Source organism: Akebia trifoliata, chromosome 7, assembly GCF_017979445.1.
Source record: "Akebia trifoliata isolate Shusen 1 chromosome 7, ASM1797944v1, whole genome shotgun sequence".
NCBI lineage: Eukaryota > Viridiplantae > Streptophyta > Magnoliopsida > Ranunculales > Lardizabalaceae > Akebia > Akebia trifoliata.
This window is the reverse complement of record NC_141381.1, coordinates 2,056,729-2,080,509: the sequence shown is the minus strand read 5'-3', so window position 1 is coordinate 2,080,509 and position 23,781 is coordinate 2,056,729. Positions and strand designations below refer to the sequence as shown.

The following is a 23,781-nucleotide window of genomic DNA, read 5'->3' as shown; positions in this document are numbered from 1 at the left end:
GTCAGTAGCAGCTTCATTTCTCCCGTTCGCACTCACTCTTGATCACTTACTACTGTGTCATATGGTGTCCAAATGTAAATCACTACTACATGTGAGACACGTATATGGCAAAGGTGGATCAGATTTGAGTGATAAGGAATCTTAAGAGTAAAGACATCTTTTCTTTCTAAAAGTTTAAATAAGAACGACAATACAATGTGAACTCTTTGGGTCCACACAATGTCTAAGATTAGAAAACGAGAGTTGCAATTGCCACACCAATTTTTACTAACACCACACCAATTATGTGCAATTTTTTTTTGGTGATTTATATATGAATTTGTGAGGCATTAGTAAAAGTTGGTGTGACAATAGTAACTCTCATATATTGTACTATAAAGTTTTCTAATTACTTATGTACCCTTTTTGTGAACTAATATTCAACTCAAGGGCATAAAAGTAAGTTCATCAAATAACTATTTTCATATAAAATAATATATATATAAGACAGTTCATGGGACATATGTAAAAACAATGATTTTTCAAAATATGGGTTAGAGGTTTTGGATTGAGCTGATTTTTTACGATGATGGTCACTATGATGAGAAGATCATCCTCACAAAAAATCAACTCAACCCGAAACTTCTAAATCCATCAAAAGTGATTTACAAATTATTGGCAAAAAATTTGACGGTCCACATTCTAAGTCACTTTTAATGGGGTTAGAAGTTCCGGATTGAACTGATTTTTTGTGAGGAAGATCATCCAAAAAACAAAAAAAATCAGTCCAATCTAAAACTTCTAACCCATATTTTGAAAATTTATTAATGTTACATTGTTTTTACATATGTTTTTCCACATGTCCCTTGATCCTATATATATATATATATATATATATATATATATATATATATATATATATATATATATATATATATATATATATATAGGGGGGGGGGGGATCAATGGCAAACTTTTTGGCAAAACATTTTTCAAAACATGAGTTAGAAGTTTTGGAATGGATTGATTTTTGGTGAGGATGATCTTTACGGTGAGGAGATCATCATCACCAAAAATCAGCCCATTCCAAAACTTCTAACCCCATCAAAAATAGTTTACAAAAAATGGGCGGTCCACGATTTTTCAACTTGTAAACATGGGTTAGAAGTTTTGGAATGGGCTGATTTTTTGTGAGGATGATCTCCTCACCGTAGAGATCATCCTCACAAAAAATCAGCCCATTCCAAAACCTCTAACCCATGTTTTGAAAAATGTTTTGCTAAAAAGTTAGCCATTGAACGCTACCCATATATATATATATATATATATATATATATATATATGGGAAATGTTCAGCACCCTAAGTTTTACCACACACTTTAACAAACGTTTTTTGTCCTACATGGGTTAGAAGTTTTGGAATGGGCTGATTTTTGGTGAGGATGATCTCTATGATTAGAAGATCATCCTCCCCAAAAATCAGCCCATTCCGAAATGTTTAGCCCCATGTTTACACGTTGAAAAATCGTGGACCGTCCATTTTTTATAAATTATTTTTGATGGGGTTAGAAGTTTTGGAATGAGCTGAGTTTTGGTGAGGATGATCTCCTCACCATAGAGATCATCCTCACCAAAAATCAGCCCTTTCCAAAACTTCTAACCCATGTAAGACAAAACACGTTTGTTAAAGTGTGTGGTAAAACTTAGGGTGCTGAACGGGACCCTATATATATATGAACAGCGTTCCTAAGACTCATATTGGGACTCACATTGCGACACACCGTTTTGTCTTATATGGGCAAAAATATTTGGAATGGGCTGATTTTTTGTGAGGATGATCTCTATGGTGAGGAGATCATCCTTGCCAAAAATCAGCTCATTATGAAACTTCTAGACCGTCCAATTTTTGTTGAAAAATTATAGACCGTCCAATTTTTGTAAATCAATTTTGATGGGGTTAGAAGTTTTGGAATGGGATGATTTTTTGCCAGGATGATCCCCTCATCACAGAGATCATCCTCACAAAAAATCAGCTCATTCCAAACATTTTTACCCATATAAGACAAAACGGTGTGTCGCAATGTGAGTCTCAATATGAGTCTTAGGAACGTGACCCTATATATATATATATATATATATATGAACAGCGTTCCTAAGACTCATATTGGGACTCACATTGCGACACACCGTTTTGTCTTATATGGGCAAAAATATTTGGAATGGGCTGATTTTTTGTGAGGATGATCTCTATGGTGAGGAGATCATCCTTGCCAAAAATCAGCTCATTATGAAACTTCTAGACCGTCCAATTTTTGTTGAAAAATTATAGACCGTCCAATTTTTGTAAATCAATTTTGATGGGGTTAGAAGTTTTGGAATTGAATGATTTTTTGCCAGGATGATCCCCTCATCACAGAGATCATCCTCACAAAAAATCAGCTCATTCCAAACATTTTTGCCCATATAAGACAAAACGGTGTGTCGCAATGTGAGTCTCAATATGAGTCTTAGGAACGTGACCCTATATATATATATATATATATATATATATATATATATGGGTCAGGTTCAAAGGACAACCATTTCTACACACATATAGACAACGTGTTTTGTCTTATATGGGCAAAAATGTTTGGAATGGACTGATTTTTTGTGAGGATGATCTCTGTGATGAGGAGATCATCCTTGCCAAAAATCAGCTCATTATGAAACTTCTAGACCGTCCAATTTTTGTAAATCAATTTTGATGGGGTTACAAGTTTTGGAATGGGATGATTTTTTGCCAGGATGAACCCTCATCACAGAGATCATCCTCACAAAAAATCAGTCCATTCCAAACATTTTTGCCCATATAAGACAAAACACGTTGTCTATATGTGTGTAGAAATGGTTGTCCTTTGAACCTGACCCTATATATATATATATATATATATATATATATATATATATATATAGCGTTATTACGACCCCTATTACGACTCACATTGCGACACACCGTTTTGTCTTATATGGGCAAAAGTGTTTGGAATGGGCTGATTTTTTGTGAGGATGATCTCTGTGACGAGGGGATCATCCTGGTAAAAAATCATCCCATTCCAAAACTTCTAACCCCATCAAAATTGATTTACAAAAATTGGACGGTCTATAATTTTTCAACAAAAATTGGACGGTCTAGAAGTTTCATAATGAGCTGATTTTTGGCAAGGATGAGCTCCTCACGATCATCTTCACAAAAAATCAGCCCATTCCAAACATTTTTGCCCATATAAGACAAAACGGTGTGTCGCAATGTGAGTCGTAATAGGGGTCGTAAGAACCCGACCCTATATATATATATATATATATATATATATATATATATATATATATATATATATATATATATATATATATATATATATGAGTCGGGTTCCTACGACAGACATTGCGACTCACATCGTGACAAATCGTGTAAGCCGTCCGATTAATTCGAGATCTGCGGTCCAGATCGTTTCTAACTTTATATATCTCAGTTTGGTTCGGTTCGGTTCCATGGGTTGCCAAAAAATTTTCATTAATTACATGTTGACAAAAATATGTTTCATAAAAGGTGATGAAAATTCTAGTATTTTTCTTTTCGTAGAATGATCAATGAAATTATTATTAGCTTCTTGATGGACTAGGCATTACTAAACCTTTTTGTAGGTAAACTTAGACATTCCATGTCTTTCACTGTGGAGAAACCTATGTATAGGTTCCTTGTAACTGACATTTACATCAATGACAATCGAAATACATGATTGGTAGATACCACAGTACTATGATTTTCTAGTGCTTCCAATGTTGGGGATTGTGTTGTTGAGTTGTATAGATTACTATACTTTTACCCATTTTAGATTGAACCAAGCTTAGTTGGGGATGAGAAAAATTCGTTCTAGACTTTATTGATGTGGATACCATAGAACATATGCATAAAACCCACATCCTTAATAATATTTCTAAAAAGCAACAAAATATATGTTCGAGCTGTTGATGATGATAAAATAAAAAATAAAAGAAAATCTTGACAAGTAAGGGTCGAACCACAGAGACAACATTAATCCAAAATATTTTACTTCCAATCCAATTCAAGTTTACGTAACAGATTAAAAACAGTTTTTGAAAGAGATTTATCTAAAATAAACTACTAAAAGAAAGACTTAAAAATACGATAGAGAAGTGTAGATCAATTGAATCCACCTTCACAAGTTTTATCAGTAAGTTCTGGTTCTCTATTTATCTCGATCCATTAAACAAAACTAATGTTTGTGGATCGAAAAATTAAATAGTTATAAAAACAAGATCAAAGTATGCAATAAATTAGGCTGAGACTATTAGATAAACATTGACTGTTCTTTGTAAAGTATGGTTCTTCTTGAACTTATCAAAGAAAGATATCATTAAAACTTTGAAAAGTATTCAATGGTTAACCTAATAATAAATACCTAATACTATCACAATAAAACTATGAAGCCATTACGAGAACAGTAAAACACTAATAAATTTGTTCTGGCTTCCTCAACCGATCTAACAGAGATTTAGCCAACAGTCATCGCAAAAACAATAAAGTAAAAATAAAGTAAAGAAAACATGAAAGGAAAAAAGTAGAGACAAGAAAGAAAGAAATATCTTTATTGCTTTTTGACTTGAAACCGACAGAGTCTCCTTACAACTTTCGTAAAACTAAGAAACATAAAATAAAAACCTAAAACTAAAATAATAGAAAAAAGATAAGTTGATCTCCAAGGAGATGAGAGATTCTTCCGGGGGAAATTGCAGATCGTAGAGATCTCATGCCCTTTAGTTTGGTCTTCTATTTATAGAGAGACCAGATTAGGATTTCTTGGGTAATTAAGGTTTCAAAAATATTCTGTGATTATAAAAATACCAAAGTTCTATTTCAATACGAATGTCTTTCAGCCGCTAAGTTTCAATACGAATTTCAAGGTTTGACTTTCTTTATTGATTGCGCCGCCGCAGTTGAGTATGGCGCCGTGGTAAAATTTTGCTCAATTGACTTGAATTTTGGTCCACGGTTTTATTTTGGATCCTAGATTACAGTGGTAACTTTGAATTTTTCTGATTTGCCTTGAAACTTTACGAATAATTTCTATTACATGTAAATAATAATAATTAGTTTTGAATTACATAATTTAATTGAAATCAATGATAAATATGAACTAACCATGCATTATGTCTAATGAGAAGATTTAGTGTGCAATTTACTGATCTATGTAATTAGAGCTTTAGAAATAACTTTCTAGACCTTGATCAATATCCTAAAACCATATACGTCATGTCCAAATTTATTGCTTTTAGCATAACATCGTGATTTAAGCACACTCAAATATTAAACTTAAATCCATATCTAACAGTGCTCAATACAGACTTGCAACCTTTGGGAATGATGGAGGGTGAAGCCATCCACCAAACTTACAACCATCCATTTGCTTTCTTCAACCAAATGTCATGAATTTCATCTGAAAACAGAAGAAAATGCACCTGCAACCAAGAGAATTCTATGTATCAACATCAAATAATATTGATTTGGCATTGCTTGAAGTGCAATTGAACATAGAAACAGATAACAATGGACTGATAAACATGAAATTGTCAAGGAACTATGGTCAAGAAACAAATACTAACAGATAATACCTTTTTGAAGTCAGGTGACTCTTTAACTGTAGATATTGCAATTGTGGCAGCTTCTTCATAAGGATAACTAAACAAAGCAACACAAAATTTAAATGAAAGAAAAATATATGTCAAAGGCTTTCTACTAAGAACTAAAAAAGAAACAGAACAAAATTTTCAAACCACTGAATTATATAACACCATTGTTATTTTGGACTTGTTCAAATCCCATGCAAGTCATTATTGTGTTGCTATAATTAGAATACAGGGTATCATACAGAGTTGCACTTTGCAGTCAACAACTAATCATCTAAATCCTATGAGACTCCTTCAAGGTGACCTGATTTGGTAGATATTATCAGTTCCAAATAACCTGGAGTTGACTTAACATAATTTCATCATGTTCAAGTTAAATCTATATGATTTCAATAATACTATGTTTCATTGCTGATCACAATAACTTACCCATAGACACCACAAGATAAGGCAGGGAAAGCAATGTATTGAATGTTGTTTTCTTTAGCAACCCTTAAGCAACTTCTGCAACCAAATTGGGTCAACAAGGGCTTATTACGGACGACACAATAATCACAACAATTGTAATACAATAGGACACTTATATTTTTATTTTCTGAACAAAATAACAAAATACATTCATGCATTTGTTAAAGAAACTTCTAGATGCTCATCAACGTCATAGATAATTAGCAAATAGAGGTTCAGAACTAAAGAGAGTCTTACATCCTATGTTCTCTCCACCTTCAGGGATGTTTTTAAATGAAAGTCAGATTTTTCATATTGCAAGTCGAAGAAAGGCATATTGAAAGTCAGAATTTTCATTATCATATCAAAATCTTATACAATCAGAGAGCATACTGCAAGAATCAAAAGTGACGCATAATCATAAGATAATACATACAACAGGATTGAAACTATATGTTCTCTGAAGCAATGGAAATCAGTTTCAAGCCAAATAAAAAAATAGCAATTTGAAATTCGGATAATTAGTGAAAAATGATCAGAACCCACCTTCTTTAAGGCAAAGTCAAGATATATATATATATATATATATATATATATATATATATATGTAAAGCAAATATACCTCTTTGTAGATGTCATCCTCAAAATAATGATTTTGAGCCAAATTTGCATTAAAATTTTAAAATATACTAACATCAAGGAGATCAGTGTAATATTAATACAAAGATTAAAATCCTTGATGACTACAACTCTACAAATCCTTTAACAATGGTATATCAACTATTAAAATGCCCAAAATTCAAAATTCAAAATCCAAATATCATATCAACACATTTATACAATTTGTCCTGAATAAATCAATATTTGCTTATAATGACATTCTAGTTCTATTAGCAACCATACATAAGCAAAAGAGTAAAACACAATAAAAAAATCAACCACTCTCCATCTTCCTCCATGCTCCAATCGATAAGTCTAAAAAAAAAATACTATTGTTATATATATGAAGTCGAATATTTAAAAAAAATTATTCTATTGTAATAATTTATGGAAGAACAATTTACCTAAAAATATAAATGAAGAGGCATTTGTAATTCAATCAAAAAGTTTAGAATCATCTGTAATAACTATAAAAATAAAATATAATAAATTATCATCAAATAGAAAATAGACATGAAAGAACTTCACAAATAAAATAAAATCATATAAAAATTAAAAGTTATCTCACTTGATTTCTTCAAATTCTTCTAACATTTCTTCAACATCAATTGAAATTGATGAAGCACGTAACCAATCTTGCTCACAAATTAAACATTCCACCAATTTCAGGGTTAGAGAACTATGAAACTGATCTAATACGCGACCCCCAGTGCTAAAAGCACTTTTAAAAGCAACAGTGGAAACCAGAATAGCTAACAAATCTCGTGTCACCATAGAAAATATGCGATACTTAGAAGAATTAATTTTCCACTAATTCAAAATATTAAAATTTATGTCTTGCTTCTCAACACTTTCTTTTACGTATCTATCTACTTCTGATTTGTAATCCACACTTTCTTTTTCTTTCAAATGCTTCAGAAACTCAGATTGAAGTAACTTAACTTGAACATTACCTTCACCAATTAGTTGATCAATTTCCATCTCATTTAAAGTTTGAGTAAAATCATTTGAAGAAATAGTTAAAGTTGAGTCGAAAAACTGATAATGCTAAAAAATTTGATTCATTGTTCTCCTTATTATTCTAATCAACTCCTCAACCTTTATAAGTGGATAAATCTTTGAGTAACAAAATTTTACATATCTCAACTTATAACGAGGATCCAATACTATAGCAACCAATAACATCTTGTTTATTTTGTCAATACTCTCCTAATACCCAAGGATCAAGACTTTTAGACCAATTAGAAATAGTATTTTCGATAGTGCAAATTTCATGAAAGTAAGAATTAACAGTGAAATAAAAAAAACTCGACATTCGTTTAGAGGCATCATAAAAAGTTTACAAAAATTTGGCCAATACTCAAGCATAATTCCAATCATCTTCAGTGGGAAGTCCTCCTCTAAGTTATTTATCAAATTGTGATTTTTGCTCTTCCAACCGTTCAAATGCTTTTTAAAATTTTAGCGCGGTATCCAACAAAAGATATGTTGAACTCCACCTACTTGAAACATCAAGGACTAAAGAACTCTTACATGTAATTTTCTCTTGATCAATACATTTATTAAATTATTGAGCTTTTGACGGAGAACTTACATATTTCACAGTCTCCAAATTCTACTAATAGAATCATGCACATCACTAATCCCTTTTTTTACTATTAAATTCAAAATATATGCACAACACCTCATATGCAAAAATTCACCTTTTGTCTGTACGTACACATTAGTACGGATCGTTTATAATCACTGCCACTCTTTCTAGTTTTGCCCACCATGTATTACATATATTCCCTGCCAGTCCATAAATTACTTAGTAATAAACTCTCTGCTTTGGAATGGCTTTTTTAGAGGGAAAGATGGAAGTCTCTCTCATGTAGAAAAGTATAAAAGTAATGAGAGAGAATATGAGAGTTGGGAGATTCCTAAGTTTTCTTTTTTCTATGCTCTTTGATTTCTTTGTAGCTAAGAAATCTCCTCTCATACTCTAAAAATCATTTCTCTCATAAATATAAAATTTCCATGAAAGAGAATTTGAGAGATTTCAAAAAACTGGTTTGTTTGATTTTGTTACACAAACTAAGTTAAAGAAGAAGGTTTGAGGATAGAAATGGCTTCTTCTTCTTCTCCTACTACTAATAAGAGAAAATCTGATGAAGATGATTTGATTAGTGTGGTTTTCAAGTGGACCTTGAATGATATACTCAATGAAGATCTTTACAAAAATAAGGTTTCTCTCTTACTCAAGTAGTCAAGTTTACATACATTTTTATCTGTTTAATAGCTTTGTATTTTGAGAATTTGAGAATTTGAGATAGAGATTATAGTGTTTTTTAAGTAATTTTTCATGTTTAACTGGTTTTGAACTCTTGGGTCTTGAAAATGTGGGTTGGGCTTGGTAGGCCTAGTTCAGTTTTTTTTTTTTTTTTGTTCTTCACTTTTGTGAAATTCCCTTTAAATTGCACCTATTAATTAAAATTATTGTGGAGACTAATAAAGGGGTTACTTTATTTTGTTTATGGGTTTATTTATAACTCTCTAATTTATCCAATCAACTGTGATTTTTATACCAATCCCTGACTATAGGTTTAGAGTTTGGTAGAGTTTTTTGCAATGTTTCATTGCTGTTGGTTTCTGGCTTGTAAGGTATTAAATTTTGGTTTGGGTGTCTATTTTGATCAATTTGGAAATGTAAACTTTTTCATGGAAATATGTTAAAATATCAAGGAAATTTTAATTGAAATTGCAATAAATGATGAAACAGATATGAAAACATACATAAATAACCAAACTGGGGTTAGTAGTTTTGGAATGGGCTGATTTATGGTGACGGTGATCTCTATGGTTAGAGATCATTCTCACCAATGAAACTTCTAACCCCATCAAAAGTGATTTAAAAAGAAAAATTGGACGGTCTACGATTCTTCAACTTGTAAACTGGGGTTAGAAATTTCGGGATGGGCTGATTTTTTGTGAGGATGATCTCCCCACCATAGACATAATCCTCACCAAAAACCATCCCATTCCGAAACTTCTAACCCCAGTTTACAAACCACGTTGGATCTTGATCCTAGCCTATATGTATAGATACCTAACTAATCATAATCATATCTAACAATAACTTATTATGTTTAATTTAAAAGTACTTTCGACAAAAAATTAAAATTTTTTATACGTAAATTTTAGTACTGTTTTTAAAATATTTCTGCTGCAAACTTACATTTTATGCTGTCCATGAAGCACATGGACTAGCCCTAGCAGTGCACAATTGAAGTTCTTGTGTGGTTGATTATCTTCCCCTTTTATCCTTTATAGCTGCCATTATTATTAATAATGTACTATGTTATTGTTCTGCTGCATGGGTACTCTGTTCCAACAACTTGCATTTGAGTAACTAAATTGGGTCTCAATTCATCATCATCAAATCCTTATCCCAAAGATTTGTTGTCAGCTAATTGAATGTTTTTTATGCCTTTTCTAAACCTATTTGAATGTTTTTTATACCTTTTCTAAACCTCTCCACTTGGTTTTATATTTATTTTCCATTACTATCTCTATTTGTTCATTTTATACAATTGTCTTCCCTTGTTCACCTTGTTGTTCACATGTTAATCTTCTATCAACTTTCTTTTCTATACTTATCTTATGGCTATTATTCACATTTTCAAGTAGGATCTCTGGTAAATTTTCTAAATTGTCTCCTTTTGTCTAAATTTCTGTTAATCTTTTATCTCCTTTTGGTTTATTTTGCTAAATTTTGTCTTCGGTCGGAATGTTTATGTTAATATAATGGTATGTCTTTGTTAATTGTGAATATTTTCTTGTTATTTGTAGGTGGAAAGCATTCCAGAATCTTTTCAATCGGTAAGGCATTACCTTGAGTCATATATTTTTCCCTTAATAGAAGACACCCGTGCCGAGTTGTATTCGAGTTTGGAGATTATTTTCGAGGCACCTTGCGCTGAAGAAGTCTCCGTAAACGAGGCTATGCCATATGGGTCACTCTTATATGCCGTTAAAGTTGATTCTTGGAAGAACAGGTACGGTGCGGGCCGCAAGGAACCATACAAACCATTACCCGGAGATATTCTCATTTTATCAGACGCTGTTCTCAAAAGTGCTTCGGATTTAGAGGGCCATGGGTGGACATGGACTTTTGCTGCAATCACTAACGTTCCAGAAGATAAGCGTACGACAACTGATTCTAAAGTTTCTGAGGATGACAACATGCCGACATATTTTAAAGTCAGAACTTCAAAGGCCATTGAAGTTCAAAAGGGAATGAGGAAATCTCTTTTTGCAGTTTTTCTTAAAAATATAACAACAAACAATAGGATATGGAAGGCGTTACATATTTTAGGAAACGTGAAGGTTATAAAGGAGGTTTTGCGCGCCAATTCTAGGGTAAGCAACGTGAACTTGGTCTAGCTTTGCTTACAGGTTCTTTCATATATTAAATGATTTAATTGTTTTGTTGGTTATGTCTTCTATTCTTGTATGTGGAGGGTTGTTGTGGATTCAACCCGGATCTTTTGAGATCCGTTAACGACCCGCATGACCCGTTTAATTGGTAATGTGTGGGGTTTCCATTTGGTTTGGTTTTTGGATCCGACCCGTTTAACCTCTTTGTAACCCTAAGTATATAAAGGGTAAGAGATGAAACCCTAAAGGGGTGTGTGAAAGATACGAGAGACAGAGAGAAAATTGTAACCGCGTTCTTCTTTGGTTGATATAGGGAAATCGCCGTTTTCGCCCGTGGACGTAGGTCGATTCTTTGACCGAATCACGTATATTTTGTGTCGTGTGAGATTCTTGTGTTCTTGCTTGATTTATACTTCGGATCATAGGGTTCTGTCTAACATGTTTTTTTTTTAATTATGGATTTTTGTCACTATGATTGTAGTCGTCATCATCAAAGTTTTTTCTAAAAATTATTATCTATGGCCAAAGAATTTTTGTTTATCTATTCAATTGTCTAAAATCTTAGTGAAACTGTGTAGAAAATGATTTATATGATAATTAGTGGTATTGCAGGTTCAGGAAATCTGTCATATCTGTTCTTCTTTACGAATTAATGTCACTAGGACCAAAAGATTTGGTGTGAGATTGTCCTCCATGTTGAACGAGTCTCAAAGGGCCGCAGTACTAGATTCGATTTCTACAGTACAGTGCAACCACAAGTCTACAGTTAAGCTTGTTTGGGGTCCACCTGGGACGGGAAAAACTAAAACTGTTAGTACATTGCTCTGGACGCTCTTAGAAACAAATTGTAGAACTCTTGCATGTGCCCCAACGAATGTTGCAATCACAGAAGTGGCCACACGTGTCCTTGATCTTGTTAAAGTGTCCTATGAGTCGGACCGTTGTAAGGATTTCTCGTTGAGTGATATGCTTTTATTTGGGAATAATGAGCGATTGAAAGTGGGTGGTGATCTCAAGGAGATATTTTTGGATTATCGTGTGGAAAGACTTATAGAGTGCTTTGATCCAAATACAGGTTGGAAGGCATGTTTTACATCAATGATATATTTTCTTGAAGATAGTGTTTCTCAGTATCATATACATTTAGAGAACGAATCAAGAAAGAAGAATGAAATTGACAAGGAGAGTGAAATTGAAATTGGAAAGAAAAATGAAACTAGCGAAGTTGTTGAAATTTCATTTCTTGAGTTCACCAGAAAACAGTTTAGTGATCTCTTATCATCACTCGGAAATTGTGTCAGAATTCTATGCACCCATCTACCTGTACGCTTCATTTTGAAACCCAATGTACAAAACATGGTTTCTCTTCTAAGTGAGCTTGAATCTTTCCAAAGTATTTTGTTTCGAGATGATGTGGTTAACAAAGAACTAGAGGAACTCTTTGCACTTAAAGAAGTAAGACAGAATGAATGTGAATCGGTTAAATGTTGTTCTTCAGCTCTACTTTACAAGACCAGAATGGAATGCCTCTATGTTCTAAGATCTCTTTCTCGTTCTCTTGATGATCTTAAACTTCCCAATTATACAAACAAATCTTCAGTCAGGGAGTTATGTTTTCAAGCTGCTTCTCTCATTTTCTGTACTGCTTCTTGCTCATATACGCTGCATTATGTGAAAATTGAGCCATTGGACTTGTTGGTTATTGATGAAGCTGCCCAATTAAAAGAATGTGAATCAGTGATTCCCTTACAACATACGGGTATACAGCATGCCATTCTATTTGGTGACGAGTGTCAACTACCCGCGATGGTCTCGAGCAAGGTATAAATTATCTATCCAAATAGATTATTTTTCTTTTTGTTTTTCTGATGCCCATGTTAGAATTCTCTCTCCATTTTAATATTAATAGATGATGTTCTTTATCTTTCTTTGATAAGATTTCTGATGAAGCTGGCTTTGGAAGAAGTCTATTTGAAAGGTTGAGTTTACTGGGTCATCAAAAGCTTCTTCTTGATATGCAGTTTAGAATGCATCCTAAAATAAGTTCATTCCCAAATGCTAAGTTTTATCACAACAAGATCTTGGATGCACCTAATGTTCGGAGTCAAAGTTATGAAAGAAAATATCTTCCGGGGCCTATGTATGGTCCCTATTCCTTCATAAATATTGCTGATGGAAAAGAGGTATTGGATTGTGTTGGACATAGCCGAAAAAATATGGTGGAAGTAGCTGTTGTAATGAAAATAGTGCAGAAACTTTTTCAAGGTATGTTTATTGTGACTTAAATGGTTGTATTATTCATAAAAGTCATCTGATTTTCCCCATCTTTTTCCTCCTCTCCCTCCTTACTATCCTTTCAAAAATAGGATGAACATTTTTTTTTCTTTTTTGTTTTTTTTTGTTTTTTTTGGTGTGTGTTTCAGTAATTAGTAGATGAAGGTGGGTTTTGAACCCAGGTCATGGAATCAACATTCACAGACTTTTAACAAGCTTATAATTTCTCTAATTGTCATTGTACTATTGACTAGTAACTAAGTCCGCGCAATTTTCTTAATTGTTTTGTTAGGAAAGTTTGGAAATAATATATTAACAGATCTTGTTTCAAAATATTAATATTTATGATAAGTAGACAAATTTAGTAAAGGAAAAAAAAGGTAGATCAACCTCTTCTCTTTTTTGGCAAAGCAAGAAAGGATTAGTGGTCAGCAAAAGTGAATGTGAGTTCGACGGATTTTAGACCAAGGTCATGAGATCAACATTTTACATGGCTTACCAACTTAGCTAAGCTGGCACCGTTGTTTGTATTTGCATACCTTTTAATTTTGTATTTACTTATAAATCTTCTAATGTAAAGTAGATAATCTGCATAGGTTTGCTTAATTTATTGAGCCCATCTTTGAGTTGAACTGCATCCATAACATGTTCTCACCAAATAAGTGTTTGTTGACACCAAAATTTGGAGGACCAAAATGCCTCCGCAGTTGCATTTAACAATAATGTTATCAAGGTTATTTTCATCAAGACAAATAAAATTATAATCCACACCTATAATCCAGTTAGTCTGTTCTCTAAATAACTAAAATAACCTTTTATCATGTAATTGACATTGTTTTCTGTTATGATTCTCGATGTCTTCAATTACTCCATGACAGTTTTACGTAATTAGCTTTTATTGTTGCAGAATGGAATGGCTCAAAATCAAAGCTTAGCATTGGCATAATATCTCCTTATGCTGCTCAAGTTGCCGCAATACAAAAGAAAGTTGGAAAAGAGTATGAAAAGCTCGATGACTTTTCTATAAGGGTTAAGTCCATTGATGGGTTCCAGGGTGGTGAGGAAGACATCATTATAATCTCTACTGTTAGATCTAATAATGGTGGATCAATTGGTTTCCTATGCAGTCCACAGCGTACTAACGTTGCTTTGACAAGGGCCAAGTACGGATTGTTTGCTTCTTCTTTTCCCCCCTTTATTTATAGTGAATATGGTGACTCTTGTCTTACTTAAATACATGTTTGTTGCCTTTGTAGACAATGCCTTTGGATTTTGGGTAAAGAAACAACTTTGGTAAACAGCGAGTCTGTTTGGGCAGATTTGGTCAGAGATGCGAAGGATCGTAAGTGCTTCTTTAACGCAGATGAAGATAAGGACTTGGCTAAAGTAATATTGGATGTCAAGAAAGAGCTTGGTCAATGGGATGACTTACTTAAGGGAGATAGCATATTGTTCAAAAGTGAAAGGTGGAAGGTAAATTGCATATTATTGTTAGAGAGCTACTATTGGCACCCCAACTTTTACTTATTACACCCAAATTTCTTAAATTATTTATCACACCACAATTTAAGATTAAAACATTCTATTCAAGCATTACAAAGATTTGGCTCTAACTTATTATCTCAACATTTCAAAACATTATAACATTCATTCAAACAATTTCAGAAGTTGTTTACATTTAGGATTATGTCCATATAAAATCCAAAACCTAAAAATAGAAATCTAAAAAAAAAACAATGAGAGAGCTTATGGCACTCCACCTTTTACTTATACTCAACCATTCATTTATTTATTTATTTTTTTAATTGGTGTGTAATAAGCAAAAGTTGGGATGCCAATGACAGCTCTCTACAGTAAAACCTTTATCATTTGTTTCAATAGTGAGATTTGTTAGAATTTCTACCCATAATTTGGTAGATCTATCTTTTATATAGATTTTGAGGTTTTGTCCTTTTTTTCCATATCGACAGGTTCTTTTCAGTGATGATTTTAGGAAAACATTTGGAAGTTTGAAGTCAATTGCGACAAAGAAGAAAGTTATTGAGGTATTGCTAAGACTGTCAAATGGCTGGCGCCCAAGGAGGAGGAATGTAGACACCGTGTGCGAAAGCTCCTCGCAGCTTGTGAAACAATTCAAGGTTGAAGGCTTGTATCTGATTTGTACGATTGACATAACAAAACAATCAATGTATACCCAAGCGTTGAAGGTTTGGGATATCTTACCATTGGAGGAGATACCAAAACTAATTAAGCGTTTGGATAACATCTTTGGGATGTGCACTAATGATTTTGTCAACCGCTGCAAGGAGAAACGTATTGAAGGGTATGTCCAATTATCCTTGTTATCATCAATCCAATGAAATAATAATAATAATATATGACAAGATTTTAAATCTCGTATCATTCTGTTGTTTTGAGTTTTCTGAAATTCAAAACGGAATCGAAAAACTCACTTTATACAATAAATTTTAGGTTTTGTCCGTAAATAATATATAAAATTAATTTTTAAGTGTTTAAAATAAAAAAAGATCACATTTTTTTCACATTGATGCATATTAGAAATGCCTTGAAACATTTTGAAACAAACATAAGAATATCAAAATATTATATATGATGCATATAAAATGTTGCAAAAGTCTTTTTATTTGATTCATAGAATCTCAAAAGTTACAAATCTATTTTTTGTTTACTCAAAACATTGCATTTGATATGTTTTGGGAAATATTATGAAACATTTGATTTTAATTAAAATTTTTTTTTTTTCTGTAAGTACTAATGTATGTTGTGAAACATTTCAAAACATTGCGAGACATTTGAAATTTTGCAATGTTTTGTTCTTCTATGTCAAAAACACTAAATGTTTGTTGGAGCATTTTTAAATGCAATGGACCTTCAAACATGATAAGTGGTCTCCATCATGCATTCCAATTTAGTGGTGGGCAGCGGAGAATCAATGTTTTTTATCTTACCTCACATTCTGGCTTACTAGTAACTATTTTTTCTATTTTTTTTTTACTTGTTACACAAGTGATATTTCCTCTTTTAATTGTGTGTTTTGCAGTTTTATGTTTCAAACATTTGGTTATCGTTCTACTCCAGATGTTTTATAATTTTAGACTTTTCTATAATGAAAAACATATAATTTAGTTTTTCATAGAATTTCACTTTGAAAATTTGAATCCTTGAAAGTGTTCTATTGGCTTGCTCATTCTTATTTCGATTTAGTATCTTTGGTATAAGGCTTTGTTGTTGTTCCATGGACCATTCCTTTCTTTTTGGAGTGTGCAGAGACTTGGAAGTACCAATGACTTGGTCCACCTCTATTATCCAATTTAAGAACCCTAGTAGAACTGAGGTTGACAATGATTTAAGTACTAATACATTTGATGGAAGAAGTAACATTGAGAAGTCAAAGGTGAGTGAGAATCTATTATTAATGAAATTTTACTCCTTATCATCCGATCTTGTGGGCCATGTACTCTCTGCACGTGATGGAAGAGAGATCGATCTTCCGTTTAAACTAACAGACCAAGAATTGGAGATAATTCTTTTTCCGAGAAGTACTTTTATCCTTGGAAGGTCTGGGACTGGGAAAACAACTGTTTTAACTAAGAAATTGATTCATAAGGAACAATTGCATTGTCTTTCTTCGGAAGGATTCCGCGAAGTTAAGAGTGACATGGGTATGGATGTTCTCAAGAGAAATGAGATTGTAGAGAGCGATGTAGAGACTAAGCAAACCGTCTTACGGCAAATGTTTGTCACTGTCAGCCCAAAACTATGTTCTACTGTCAAGAACCACATTTCTCTCTTGAAAAGGTTCGTGGATTACTTAAACATTTCAAGCTATGTAATTTTTATTTTTTTGTGTAAATTATCATCTGTTAACTTAAGCATCTGTTTTTGTTTTAATCTACTGCAGAGCTTTCTCTTATCTTAATTATGTTATTAGCTATATGACTAAAAACATTGGGGTGGCTAGAAATACTCATACATTGTGTAATGTTGTTTATATCCCCTCAAGGTTTCCCCAAAGCTTTCTCTTAGAAGCGTAATGCACTCTCTAAGCGTAAACCACTGTGCAATTTTTCCAAAAATAGGGAATTTCTATCCTAACCTTGGGGTCACACCTCCTTAGGGTCGGAAGCTTATGTGGACCCAAGACTTGTACAATGATAGAATGTAAAAATTCCATTCCAAATAGCCTTCTTTATCTTATGATTTTTCAGAGTATGATGCTTTATAAATAAATTGGGAAACCAACTTATTTCTTTCATGGTATCATAGCTTGGTCTTTGAAAATGCTTGTAATCCAAGTTCATCAAATCTAAGCTCTGAATCATGTACTATGTGTGCGGATTGCATTAGTGTCGTTGGTGTATAGTTGTACACCATTACCTATCAAAAAAAAAAAAAATCATTCTTTTGGATGAATAGAAGTAACATTGCGCATCATTTAGAAGAAAAATAGCCTATCATTGGATTGTGTTGATTATGCAATTAGGTCAATTATTATTATTTTTTGAGATCTAAAATGGAATCCAGAAAATTGGATGGTCCACCATAGGCTAGATCAATTGTGTTCTGGTTAAAATAATCACTTAAATATATTTTCTTCCATCTTTTTCTTCCTATTTTTTTTCCTTTTATTATTATTTTTGGGTAACAATTATTTTAATATCAAACCCCTTAACATTCAGGCGGCTCATTTGAACTAACTATTCCATGGAAGGTATTGCTTTGCTTTGTATATGATTGTCATAGATCATCTAGAAAATTTATATTTAGAGTTCAAGTAATCCTTTCAGTTTATATTCACTAATTTCTTGTTTTATCCATTGTTTTGTACAGCATTACCTGTGGGGGTGATTTTTCGGGGGAACACAATTCAGTTGATATGATTGATGACACAGTTGAATTCAAGGATATCCCAGATCGTTTCATTGATATTCCACCGAACTCCTATCCACTTGTCATAACTTTTCAAAAGTTCTTGTTGATGCTTGATGGAAGTATGGAGAATTCATACTTTGATCGATTTCATGATATAAAGAAACTTTCTCTTGCAAAAAGTGGAATTTCGAGTTCCATTGCCTTACAAGCTTTCATAAGAACAAAGGAGGTTACTTATGACCGGTTTGATTCATCTTATTGGCCCCATTTCAACAGTAAGAAAACTAAGAAGCTTGATTCTTCAACAGTTTTTACTCAAATAATTTCTCATATAAAGGGTGGGTTAAAAGATGGTCAGATTTGTGATGGGAAATTGAGCCGAGAGGATTGTCTTTTACTCTCTAAGGATCGCATATCCAATTTGGATAGGGAGAGAACAGAGATAATTTATGATATTTTTTTGGATTATGAGAAGAAGAAGCTTGAGAATGGTGATTTTGATTTGGCAGATTTAGTTATTGACCTTCATCGTCGACTGAGACGTGGAAGCTACATGGGTGAGGAAATGAACTTTGTCTATATTGATGAGGTTCAAGATCTTACCATGAGGCAGATTGCTCTTTTTAAATATGTTTGCAGAAATTTTGATGAGGGTTTTGTTTTCTCGGTCGATACATCACAAACTATTGCTAGAGGGGTTGATTTTAGATTCCAAGATATAAAATCTCTGTTCTACAAAGAGTTCCTCTCAGAATTTGGAAGTGATGGTAAGGATAATATGAAAGAGAAGGGTCAACCACGCTTTTCAGAAATTTTCCATTTAACCCAGAACTTTCGTACCCATTCTGGTGTTCTTAAATTGTCCCAGAGTGTTATTGATCTGCTTGACCGTTTCTTTCCACTGTCTATTGATGTTTTAAGCTCGGAAACAAGCCTCATCCATGGTGAAGCTCCAGTTCTACTGGAATCTGGGAATGATGAAAATGCGATTATAACAATATTTGGTAATAGTGGAAACATCTGTGGGAAGATGGTTGGTTTTGGGGCAGAGCAGGTTATTTTAGTACGTGATGATTGTGCAAGGAAAGAAATTGCTGACCATGTTGGGAATCAAGCCCTTGTTTTAACAATAGTTGAGTGCAAAGGCATAGAGTTTCAGGTAAATAGTTCTATAGTTGATTTTTCATTTCAATGATATTTCTCATTGAAAGTTTATTCCTTACAATAAGTGATATAATTGTGAGTTAGCTTCCCAAACCGAACATGTACTACTGATCTTGACTGTGTAATGTCATCTTTTGGGTCGGCTAAAACGCACAAATGTCACACCGTTAGTTAAGAGTATGGGCCATCCAAGGGATGATGGCACACATATGCACTCGACCACTAATTGTAGTACCACTTGCATTATGTTTTAAGGTGTTACCTCAGTTCTTATGCTATATGGTTTAACCAATTATTATAAATTTTCTTTTTGGTTTGTTTGTCCTCTTACTTTTTGTTACTTTGGCAGGATGTATTGTTGTACAATTTTTTTGGCACCTCTCCTTTGAAAAATCAATGGAGAATTATTTATGAGTATATGGAGGAGCAAGACATGTTTGACTCCAATGAAACAAGATTTCCAAAATTTAATCAGGCCAAACACAACATCCTTTGCTCTGAACTTAAGCAATTGTATGTAGCTATAACTCGCACAAGGCAAAGGTTATGGATTTGTGAGAATACTAAGGACTTTTCAAAGCCTATGTTTGATTATTGGAAGAAGTTATGCCTTGTCCAAGTTAGACTGCTTGATGAGTCACTTGCACAGGCGATGCAAGTTGCAAGTAGCAAAGAGGAGTGGAGTTCACGTGGTATCAAGGTTCAAACTCGGATCATTTATCTCTTCTATTTCTTATTTATATTTTTCCTTACTAATTTTTTTTGTTGAGTAATAATTGCACTAGAAAGCACTTATGGGAAATCACTCACGGTCAAAGTGCTCACCTTATTAGTTTTCCATTCTACTTAATCACTTGAGCCAATATTTGGTTAAGAAATTTTGAGTCATTTCATGGCTTCTCTTACTTATTTAACTTTTGGGCAGTTATTCAATGAGGGTAACTTTGAGATGGCCACTTTGTGCTTTAAAAGAGCTGAAGACTCGTACCGGGAGAAATGGGCACAAGGTGCTGGCCTTCGAGCTTCTGCCTATCGTATGCATGGCTCTAATTCTGAATCAGCTCGTGTTGCCCTTAGGGAGGCTGCAAATATTTTTGAAGCAATTGGCAAGGCTGAGATCGCTGCCAAATGCTTTATTGAGTTAGAGGAATATAGAAGTTCAGGTTTGGGCTATTTTCTCTCTACAATTTTAAGTAATATACTTATATTTTATTTGACATCAATTTAATGTTTCGGGGTTTCAGTGATCTTTTTATATATATAAAAGTCCCTAAAAACATGAAATTCTTACTACTTCCTTACGTTTCAGTCTAGCTGTAGTTGGAAAGTTTCTGTAGGGTTTGATTACTTGCAATTTTAGTAGCCCACTTGGTGCCCAAGTTTGAATTTAATGTTAAGAAACAAGTGTCCTTGGTATCTTGGTTGATGTGCTCTCTCTGAGAGTTCCTCTGCCATTTTTTGGGAAGTAATTTGTTAATTATATCGTTTTTTGTTTAATACATTTGGTCTTCAATGGATTTTAACATATATGATTTCACTACATGATGTGTCATGTGTGGTATCATAATCTGATGAAATGCCTTTTGAGTTTATTATCTAAATAAGTATTGTTAGATTTTGAGAGGAATCCTTAATGTAATAACCATTGAGATCCATTGACTCAAAGGAATTATCTTCCACTAAATGTTTCTACATATGGGACACATGACTCAAAGGAGTTATGGGTCCCTACATCTCAGTAAATATTTTATGTATAACTGTTGTACTTTGGTCCTCAACTTTGTTTGCTACACATGTAGATACTGCCCCAGTGGACCACCACTCAATGGGTAACATGGTTTTTAAACTCGTCCGAGACCGAGACGTATCGCTCGAGTTAACTTGGTATTAGAGCTGAACGGGACCAACTCACAAAGTATTTTGAGCCTGGTTTTAAAACTCGGTTTTGCGTCTCGTCTCGTTTTGGCCCGATACAGGGTTGTCTCGGACGAGTTTTCCGATACCGAGACAAATAAAAAAAATGAACATGAGTCCTAAATCTCGGTCAAAAAATGACTTTGTGAGTTGGTCTCATTTAGCTCCGATACCGAGTTAACTTGGGCGATACTTCTCAGTCTCAAACGAATTTAAAAACCATGATTTTGAAACGACCATGTATTGTGAGATAAGCGAGTCATCTCAAATGATATTTTCCAATATCTCAGGTGATACTAAAGAGACAGCGCAGAACAAAATTAACTCACGAGTTAAACGGGATGTATCGGACGAGATTTCAAAATCTCGTCCAAGTTAACCGAGACAAATGAGTTAAAGCTTCAACCCTCTATTCTTTCACCTCCAAATCGATTTTTTTTAATTATTTATTTTTTTGAGTTCATTTTTTAATAAGAATCGCTTCTAAATTTTGTCAGATTTTTGAAATGGTTGCAAATCATTGTCTCAATGTCAAGCGAGACAAGATGTATCGTTCGAGTCAACTCAGTATCGGAGTTGAATGAGATGAGATGTGATACTGAGTTTAAAAACCATGATGGGTAACTTATATTTTCACTTTTAAAATCTAGCTTGCAACCATCGTGGGGTCGGTTAATTATAGTGTTAATTTCTTTTGTTATTGACACAGGTACCATTTATTTGGAGAAATGTGGGGAATCAAGGTTAAAGGAAGTTGGTGGCTGCAAATATTTGTGAAGCAATTGGCAAGGTTGAGATCACTGCCAAATGTTTTATTGACTTCATATAATGCTTAACAGAGAAAATATTTTCATCAGTTTGATCAAATAAAAATAATTGTTCTCTACGGTGGTGTTTGTTTGCGCTATTTTTCAGCGATTATTACTGGAAAAAAAAATTCAGCACTTTTTTGTCAAAATAACGCGTTTGTTTACTCCATATTTTCAACTCTTATTATTGAAAATAAGTGAAAAAAATTCAGTACTATTTTGATGTTAAAAAAAAGTGTTAAAGCGATAAGCACTTCGTTTTTTTTGGCACGGATAAGTATGCCCTTCGTTTTTTTGGACACAGACAAATACGCCCTTATACTTAAAAGGATATTACCTCTTATATCTCATGGATAAGTATATAAGCACCCCACAAATTAATAAACCCACACCATGACCAAATTATTTTGTCTTACATAGGTTAAAAGTTTTGGAATGAGTTGATTTTTGGTAAGGATGACCCCTACAATGAGGAGATCATCCTTACCAAAAATCAGCCCATCCCAAAACTTCTAATCCCATCAAAACAAGTTCAAGAACAATAAATCGTCTAAATTTTTTTTTTTTAAATCATTTTTGACTTGGTTAGAAGTTTCAGAATGGGTTGATTTTTTGTTATGATGATTTCTAGATCATATAGATCATCTTCACCAAAAATTTGCTTATTCCAAAAATTTTAACCCATATAAGACTAAAAAAAATTTGACTATGGTGTGGGTTGTCCTTATTAACTCATAGGGTGCTTTTATAATTACACTTCCTTCATTTCCATCGAAAATTATTCATTCAAAACTAAGTTCTTTTAATGTTGATTTCAAATTTTGGTGATTTGTATGACATTATTGTTTTTAATTTGAAATTTATGGGCTTTTAGAAATAAAAATTATTATTTATAAATTGAAAATTAAGTATTACTTATTATTTAAAAATAAATTATATTTTAATTTTATAAGAAATAATATATTTTATTGTGTTTGATAAGAAATAGGAATTTGAAACATGCAAACAATGTATAATATGATTGTAAAGGGAAAAAAGACAATTTATTAGTTTCAGCAATGTGTAACAAACATGATTCAATATCTAAACAAACAACTTTTTCAACACTTTAAAGTTTCAGCACTTCATATTATTCAGCACTTATTTTTTTTCAATTTAACAAATAGCACCTACGTTTTAATCTAAATTGTAATTTGGTTACTCATTTAATCGCCCCCTTTACTATTTACGGGTTCTATTGTACTGTGGTTATTTTTTTCCCCCCACCTTGAACCATCTAAAGTTAATTTTTTTATTCTTCTTTTTCAAGGTTTATTGGCCTTTTTTGGTACCTTAATTTTTTCCTAAAACCCATCAGCTTGATTCTTCTTCTTCTCCTCCCAAAATCTTACTAACCATTTTTTCTCTAATTTTTATTTGTAAAATAAGAACCTTGATTAATCCCCAAAATATTTGGAAACTTTCCCGGATTAACCAAACTGAACCCACGTCGAATAATGACCGAATCCGAACTTGGTTACTATGTGTAGGCCAT

General features: G+C 33.0%; 1 protein-coding gene across 6 annotated transcripts; it reads left to right on the top strand.

Moving 5' to 3' along the window:
• Positions 1-8,735: 8,735 nt before the first annotated feature.
• Positions 8,736-22,346, top strand: LOC147397935 (uncharacterized). Of its 6 annotated transcripts, XR_015179686.1 has the most exons (14): positions 8,736-9,001; positions 10,606-11,175; positions 11,806-13,014; positions 13,131-13,458; positions 14,375-14,630; positions 14,724-14,940; positions 15,438-15,790; positions 16,756-17,286; positions 18,319-19,519; positions 19,874-20,224; positions 20,450-20,687; positions 21,729-21,830; positions 21,936-22,058; positions 22,148-22,287. XR_015179686.1 is itself a non-coding variant. In XM_086447021.1 (12 exons), the coding sequence occupies exons 1-12, from the start codon at positions 8,882-8,884 to the stop codon at positions 21,815-21,817; spliced, it is 5,463 nt and encodes a 1,820-aa protein (XP_086303147.1). In that variant the 5' UTR covers positions 8,736-8,881; the 3' UTR covers positions 21,818-21,913. The 6 variants fall into 6 exon arrangements, 2 of the variants coding, with proteins under 2 accessions (XP_086303147.1, XP_086303150.1); XR_015179688.1 differs by lacking the exon at positions 16,756-17,286; XR_015179687.1 differs by lacking the exon at positions 21,729-21,830 and having other exon boundaries at positions 8,737-9,001; positions 22,148-22,286.
• Positions 22,347-23,781: the final 1,435 nt, after the last annotated feature.